This window comes from Tupaia chinensis, unplaced genomic scaffold (assembly GCF_000334495.1).
Source record: "Tupaia chinensis unplaced genomic scaffold, TupChi_1.0 Scaffold000088_1, whole genome shotgun sequence".
NCBI lineage: Eukaryota > Metazoa > Chordata > Mammalia > Scandentia > Tupaiidae > Tupaia > Tupaia belangeri.
The window spans coordinates 5,242,679-5,251,069 of record NW_006159550.1 but is presented as its reverse complement, the minus strand read 5'-3'; the positions used below and the strand labels follow the sequence as shown (position 1 = coordinate 5,251,069).

General features: G+C 45.4%; 1 protein-coding gene across 3 annotated transcripts in view; it reads left to right on the top strand.

Moving 5' to 3' along the window:
- The window catches only part of STARD3NL (STARD3 N-terminal like), a 58,363-nt gene extending 52,230 nt beyond the window's left edge, over positions 1-6,133 (top strand). For all 3 annotated transcript variants that reach the window (XM_014585759.2, XM_006143003.3, XM_006143004.3), the window contains 2 exons: positions 4,465-4,539; positions 5,807-6,133. In XM_014585759.2, the coding sequence (XP_014441245.1) occupies positions 4,465-4,523 (59 nt within the window). In that variant the 3' untranslated portion in view covers positions 4,524-4,539; positions 5,807-6,133. The remainder of the gene's footprint in view (positions 1-4,464; positions 4,540-5,806) is intronic.
- The last annotated feature ends 2,258 nt before the right edge of the window (positions 6,134-8,391 follow it).

The following is an 8,391-nucleotide window of genomic DNA, read 5'->3' as shown; positions in this document are numbered from 1 at the left end:
GTTTTAAGCCACCGGGTCCGGGACGCGAACTGCGGTCGACTATGTGGGAGTCCAGCGACATAGCCATTACGCTAACTGCTGGATCCCAGATCTCCTTTTTTTTAACCTTAACTCTATGTCATCAAGATTTTTCTCCTTTTTAAAATTTTTTTAGAAGATTCTATAGTTTTATGTCTTTCAGCCAAGGTTATGGTTCATTTTGAATTAATCTTTTATTATTATTATTATTATTTTTAGTTGGTGATAGGGCTCATGCACGCTGGAGGGAGAGAGAGAGAAGGAACCTGAGAAGGCTCCCCCTGCAGAGTGGCCACATTATAATCCCTTTCTCTCCATTGTCCTCCCAGGATCTTTGGCACATGTACCCAGGCTGTTTTTCAAGCATCCGGCTTTGGGATTTGAACCACATAGCCAGCCATGTGGTAGCTAACCACTGGCTGGCCTGAATTAATTTTTATATGGGGAGGAAGTAAGGGATCAGTTTCGTTCTCTCGAACTAGTTGTCACTGCGTCCGTTGTTACAAGACAACCTTTCCTCGTTGAACTGACAAATGAACCAAGGCAGTTTTTAACATTTCCTTTCTTTGACTTGGATTGGGGATACCTTCTTTTCCTTTCTCCTTTTTAAGGTAGACACTTGCCTAATTGATCTGAGACCTTCCTTCTTTTCTAATAGAGGCATTTAAAGCCACACAGTTGGTGTTAGGCATTGCCTTAGTGCTAAGTCATACATTCTGATGTGTTGTATTTTCATTTTCATGTGGTCTTGTGATTTCAGCAGGTGAATGATTACTGCTGTATATTCTAATCTGTTTATTCCACTCGTTAAGCAAATCTGGGGCAAATCACCACTTCTGCAAATGTCCTCCTGATTGGGTCTCCCATTACACGTGTGTTGGGATGCTCGCTATTATCTCACTGGTCTCTGAGCTGTATTCAGTTTTTTTCAGTTTTAGTTTCTGCTTTCCAGATTAAATAATTCCTGTCATCTGTTTTCAAGTTTCCAGATTCTTTCTTCAGCCATTTTTGACCTCCCTATGTGCATATTTTATTATGCTTATTATGCATTTCTACTCTGAAATTTCTCTCCTTCAATTTCTGGGATGGAGGGTTGTGGAAATTTTATTTTCTTCTTGAAACTGTTTATTGACTGATTTTTGTTATACTTACCTTGACTACTTAAATTGTTTTTCTTTATTTCTTGTATTTATAAAATTGCTTTGACATTTCCGTCTGCTAAATACAGTATTTGGAGGCATTAAGAGATTGTTTTGATTTTCCCCTGAGAATGGTTACACTTTCCTGATTCTTTGTACACCTTACATTTTTGGATGAAAAGCATTTTGAGAAAAATACATTGTAGGAGGCTGGCCCTGGAGTGCAGCAGGTGAGCCCTTGCACTGGGAGCTAGCTCCCACATGGTGAGTGTTTTGAATCCCAGCCCAACAGCTTGGAGGACACACTGGATGGCAGGATGAAAGAGGGGGATTGCAGCATGCCCCTGCCCCATAACGGGGGCATTTTTTCTCTCTCAGCCAGTGCTTGGTTATAGGTTACACTCAATTACCATGATCAGATCTTCTGTGCTCACTGAGTGGAGGTGCACATGGGCTGGGGACATGTGAGCATTCAGGCCGTTTCGAGCCTTCCCCAGCTTCGGCTTCTTGCTAAGTCCTTCATGTGCTCTCTGCATCTGCTCACACCCTCAGGATGTTTGGCCACCTGGCCTTCTGTGACTCCCCTGTGCACACAGGCGGCCTCAGCCAGGCATGTGCTGGCTCCAGTGTGGACACAGCCTCAGGCTAGCAAACAGCTGACCTTCCAGCTCACCTGGATTTGGCACTTCACCATCAGTACTGCTGGACGTGAGTGTGGCTCCGCACTCCGGGTTAGGAGGGCTCCCTTCAGCTGAGAGGTTTGGCTGCAGTCCTCAGGGCCTGCCCCAACTGAGTGTTGGGGGGACAGCTCCAGCAGGAGCACCCCCTGTTGTCCCTGGAATTCTGCAACTTCTCTGTTCTGTGCCCTTGGTCCTTTCCATGCTGGTAAAATGGGGACTTGTCACCCTTTTGCTTAAGTTTTATAGTCGTCGTTCAAGGAGAGGTTTTATTAACTGTCTCCTAGGCCATAGCCAGAAATTCCTTTTACGATATGTAAAGAATACTTGTTATATTTTTATCTAATCAAGTCTGTAGCTTCATTCTCGAGTAATTCCAACACACCCAGTCACTGTGGTTTTAATGCTGTTGGCCTGGCACAGGGCAGGTGAGCCCAGGAACAGGAAGGTTTGGTGTGACCATCTCCCCAGACTGCTTTCAAAGTGAGAACAGACAGGAAGCTGCTCAGCTCTCTCTGACTTACAGCCGTTTAGGAGGCTGGAGCATGGAACCTTTGAACCACCGTACCTTTATCGATATACCACAGATGCCCCTCAAACTCTGACATTTATGAGGCGAAGGGAGGGACGGGCTTTTCTCAGGTCTCTCTTGTACCAAATTTGTTCTTGGCTCTTATCCAGGCAGACATCCTCAGAAGTAAACTATCTTCTTTAAAGTGTATTTTCAAACAAGACTAAAGCAGCAACTGACAGATGAAGCTGCTTTTGTGTGTGAATTGGTTTTATCCCTGACCTTCGTCTTCTCGCAGATCCTCCAGGCATTTCTGATTATGAAAGTAGTTTCCTTTCCGTAAAAAGGTGGAAAGAACAAATACAAGAAATCCCCTTCCAACTGTTCAGCAGCACGGTTATTGACAGTTCAGTCCGTCCGCTAGTCGTGTGTGTATGAGCATGTGTAATTTCATAGCACAGTGTTCGTCCTACCTGTTACTTCTGCTTTCAAAATCATCGTTCAGGGACCAGCAGATGGCGTAGTGGTCACATCACTGGACTCCCACTTGGTTGACTGCAGTTGGAGTCTCAGACCTGGTGGCTTCAGACTCACGCCGGGCGCGTCGCGTGTGTGTGCGTGCCCAGAATCTCGAGAGGACAATGGAGGAGAGGGGATTGTGGCATGGCCACCCCCCGGGCGGTGATTTCTCACTTTCTGTCTCCCTGGCTCTCTGAATGAGTGTACACGCCCTATAGCAAAAAGTCTCTCTTAAAAAAGAATAGTAAAAAAAAATCACAGTTAAAAACATGCAGTCAGTTCAATGCAGAAATGTCCACAAAACATGTAAAAGCTGAGCGGGTGGTTATTCTACTCTCGTTTACATATATAGTTTGCATTTTTAATTTTATTCAGTGTATCTTAAAGTATGTAAAGTTTTATTCACTGTAGATTTGCTTTTTTCTTATACCATGTGCATATTTTATGTTAGAGATATATAAATTAATTTTAAGTAGATATATAGTATTTCATGGAAATATACTTAGTCTTTTAGTCTTTTTTTTTTTTAAAGAGGTTTTTGCTTTAGGGTGTGTGCGCTCGCTGGAGAGAGAGATACACATGGTGAGAGGGAAAGCGAGAAGTCACGCTCCAGGGGGTGGTGACACTGCAATACATGTACATGTGCCCAGCATGAGTCACGCTCGGGGGATGGTGACACCGCAGTCCATGTGCGTGTGCCCAGCGTGAGTCACGCTCTGGGGAATGGCCACACCGCAGTACATGTACGTGTGCCCGGCGTGAGTCACGCTCGGGGGATGGTGACACCGCAGTTCATGTATGTGTGCCCGGCGTGAGTCACGCTCGGGGGATGGTGACACTGCAGTCCATGTATGTGTGCCCAGCGTGAGTCACGCTCGGGGGATGGCCACACCGCAGTCCATGTATGTGTGCCTGGCGTGAGTCACACCACCAGGTCTAGGACACAGAACGGCAGTCGGTCGTGTGGGAGTTCTGTGATGTCGCTGCCACTCCACCTGCTGTCCCCAGCCTTTTAGTAGTAGTTGAATACTAAGGCCTGTCTGCTGCGATTTAGAATCTGAGGGAAGGCCTCCGGAGAGGGATGGTGGGCCAAATGCGGGAATGACAGGACACTGACTCGGGCGGCTGGACGGCACTCGCGGGGAGCATTGTGCGTGTGACCATGCAGCACCGGCTCTAGGAGGCCCTCACCCACTCCTGCTCACTTTGCACAGTGATTCACAAAAACCAACCTGAATTAAATGATTCGAATCCAAGCTCGTTGCTATTTGCACTTCACGAATATTTACAGTCTTGTCGGCAGAGCAGTACAGGAGGAATGGCAGTCAGTAATGATGCTCAGTCTCGTGGCTGTTTTTACTAGTCCAGAGTGAGACCCATTCTGACAGCGAGAGCAGGAATAGATTATATTTTAAGTTATCTTCCTATGAGAGAGACAGTAAAAGCTAAAATAGCACTTTGTTAACCTAATCTGGAAGATTCAACCTGCATCTTTGTAGAATTGTATGCATGTATATTGTAATTTTAATAAAATAGTTTGGTACTTCAGCTGAGTAAGTTTCATGAGATACTTTTTCTCCTTTTCCTTCCCCATGGGCAGGATCTGAAGAAGAAGCTGAAGAAAAACAGGACAGTGAAAAACCACTTTTGGAGCTATGAGTACTACTTTGTTAAAGTAAGTGTTTGAAGTAAATTATAATAATGAAGCCGTTAAATACGGAACACTTGAGTAGATCAGAGTAAAACTGAAATACTGTAATTGTGATTGTAGAGTCTGATTTGTATTGTTTATCTGCATTTATCTGTCACATTTTATTACACAGTTTCTTAGCATTTTCTGTATAGGTATAAATTAGCAAACTTTAAAAATACCTCGCAGGGACCAGCAGATCATGTAAGGTTACGTCACTTTACTCCCACATAGTCAACCACGGCCCGAGACTTGGCCCTAGCAACTTAAAACACACCGGGCACATGTGCGTGCGTGCCCAAGATCCCAAGAGGAGAATGGAGGAGAAAGGATTGCAGCAGGCCATCCCCCCTGGGGGGTGATTTCTCGCTTTCTGTCTCTCTGGCGAGCACACATGCCCCATAGCAGAAATCTCTCTTTAAAAACAAAACAAAAAAACACCTCACAGTGCCCACTTGCTAAAGAAGGATGCCTTCACGTTTGTTTGCTCAGCTAGAAGGTCTGTATGTCAGTCCTTGTGGTTCTTACACTTGCAAATGTGAAGTACCTGGTATGAGGACAGCAGTCTCTAACTGCGCCACCTCCATTGTGCACGTGAGGCAGCAGAGACCTGCCGGGTGCGTAACCTGTCTGAGCTCACACAGCCTGCAGTGGCGGAGCTGGGGCACAGTCTGGTACCGGGTCCACTCTAGCCCTGCCTACACCAGGAAGCCTCTCAAGGGTTTGGAGCTTGTGGGATGAAAGCTGCTGCACCTTCCGAGCAGTAGTGCTCGACGCACTTCGAGGCAGAGCATGTGCTTGAACCCCTTCATGTCATCAGAGAAGGTCATTGCAACCTCCCTAATATGAGACAAGGTAAATTTCAGTAATAGCAACGCTGCCTACTTACTACACCTCGGAGGGAAATGTAGTTGAAGGCTTGTGAGTCTTTGGAACCTGGACAGAGCGATCTGGGTGGAAGGGGCAGACAAGGTCCTGGCAGTTAGGGCCCTGGGCCTGCGTGAGAGACACTAGACAGCCTCGTTACAGGGCCAGTGTAGACAGGAAGCAACACTATGGGTGTGCAAGTAGCTGAATCTTTTGTAAAGAGCTTTAGAATAAACTCTCATGCTGCCACAGCCGTGGCCTGTTGTGTGCCGACACCACACAAGACCCACCTTCAGTACGCAGACTCGGCTGTAAGAAAGTCAGGCAGAGGGTGGCATTTTGCCTCTTACGCTGTTTCTCAAATGTTTTTGTCGTCTTTTCTAAGTGTGAAGAATCCTCACTGACGGTAACCCAAGGAAGAAGAGACTAGAAATGGGGTCTCTGTATGGAAGGTGGCAGTGCTCACTCCTTTGCTGACACGATTGAACGGCTAATAGGAATTTATTTATTGTCATACCTCACGGACATGTACAGTACCCACACGGTGGTCGCCTGCCTGTGGCCGGGAAGGAGATGTAGTGAGCTGGCGTCCGTCCAGGAGACTGGGCCTGGCGTGCTGATGGATAACTGAAGAAAAGTCTCGTGCTGTATTCCTAATCAAAGACTCCTTAATATATTGACATAACACTTTTTTTGGTAAGTGAAGTACCTTTTTATTTCAGTTCACAAAATGGAATTTTTTTGTCATGTCTCAGATTTCTTTTGTATTTCTTTTTTAACATCCTACATTCCCCTTGTGTTTTTTAACACATGCACATACGTTCTTTGTACAATTTTAAAAAGTAATAAAATTCAACATATCAAAATGATAAGTTTTGTTTGTCTTTTTTTTTTTTTTGTATTATGTGTTTGGTTGGAGTATCAGAATTACAGAAAGGAGGGGTGGGGAAATAACAGGTACGTGTAAAATGTTGCCAGATAATTTGTATTATTGTGATCATGAAAACAGTATCATTCTATGGGAGATATGATTCTAAAATATTCCAAGTACTCTTCTTTTTAACCTACAAATGACTGAAAACCACTGTTAGCATTTTTCCTTCATGGTTAGCTACTTGAAATAAAATTATACTGTGAGCTATTTTTTTCCAATGTATACATTGCCTTAGTGCTTCATAGGAAGGTAGCATATCTGTTATTTTCTTTCATCATCCATAGTGTCATTCAAGAAAAAACAGAAAGGTGCTGGTTTGGGTGGAAACTGGCCTTTCGTGCAGATCCAATCACTTCTAGCTTGTTCTAAGAGTGGGCTGGATCTCACTGGCGCCACTGGGAGATGTACTGGGAGGAAGAGCTTCTCCCAGTAGAGAAGGGGTGAGGAAAACGTGCCACTCTGACCCATGTGGGGAGTGGCCCTGCCCTCTGTACACGGTGCTGAGCAGCCTCTCCTGAGTGACTGCCTCCTCTCATTTATCTCACATTGACGTCGTCCAGTCGATCCGAAGCCATTCTGTCCCTGTAGAAGGACTCCATACAGCTCAGTGATGGCCTTCAGTGACACAGGAGGACCCAGGCATCTGCCTCTCAGGGCTCCTGTGGGGAAGGAGCACATCTCTGTGTTCACAGGCACAGCTACCTGTGCTCATAGGTGCATGGTCTTATGGCCTCTGTCTACACTGAGAAAATGAATCCAGATGCTCCCAGCCAGTATACATCGAATACCTCGGAAAAGCACAAACGTGGGATGTTAGGGATTCTCTTAGTGCTGCTAGATTTCCTTCTCTGTCCCTCAGAACAGTGTCATGGGAGTGGACTGTGGCAGGGTCTCAATACCCCTGGGCGTTAGTGTCCCGACTGAGCGGCTAGTGTTTCGAGCTTGTCAAGCACAGGGAGTCCAGCCTCCCCACAGCGTGAAGGGGGAGTTAAGAGCGATCTGTGTGTGAAGATGGACATTGTCTTTTCATTCGCTGTGGCCTTTTGAAAATGAGCAAAGTTGGCTGTGGTGTAACCGTCATTTTCTATCTATCGTTTCCGCAGCACCCGGCCACTCCTTGCACGCCCCAACCTGCGGGGGCCGGTTTGCCTGTGAGCATTTTCCATGAATCAACCACAGTTATCTGAGCATGTAAACAAAAGAAGCTTGAGAAAATAAAACACCATTAGCCACACCAGCACCCTCTTAACACCCACTCTGCCTCCACCACCACCGCCACCACCACCGCTCCCCTCTGCGCTGCTAAGGTTCAGGGCACTCCAGCTGAGGTGGAGGAGGAAGTTGCTAAGAAGCTTGAAAGCACAGGAGACAGTGCCCAGTACCTGGCCAGTGAAATCAGCCCCAGAAGTTCTTGCTCATTTGAAAGTGTCCCCTGCTTTTATGCTTTCCCAGTGCAAAAAAAGTTTTAAATCTCAAAACGGGGGGTGTTTGTCCTAGAGAGATTTTTGTCAATTCTTGAGAGAAGTGGATCTAAGTTGTATTTAATTTTTCTTGTGTCTTTTGGTCTTGTTTCCAAGTGGAAACCTCTGCTTGGTTTCCAAAACCACCTGTTTCACAGAAACAAGCTCATTGTAAACAAAGAAACCTTTCTGGTGAAAGATACTACTTTAAGTCTAATATGTAAACGTTTTTATTCCAAAATATTCATTAGAGAAAGTAGAAAACTACTCATTTTTTCACCTGGTACCACTCATTGAACAATTCATTTTATGTCTTTGCCCTGGAGAAATCTGTGGACAGATGTACCACTCAGCACTGTGCCTGTTAGCATTCTTCTCAGTAGGAAAGTTGGCCAAAGACTTCAAAGAAAAACAGATAAAACTAGATTTAAACAGGTGAAAAGATGCTTATCTTCTCTCACAATAAGAGAAAAGCCAAGTAAGACCACAATGTGGTCTTTGAAGTCCCCAAGCCTGACCTCCCCATGTCCAGGCCTCAGTAAAAGCTCCAGGAGGAAGGCCATGACAGCAGCTATG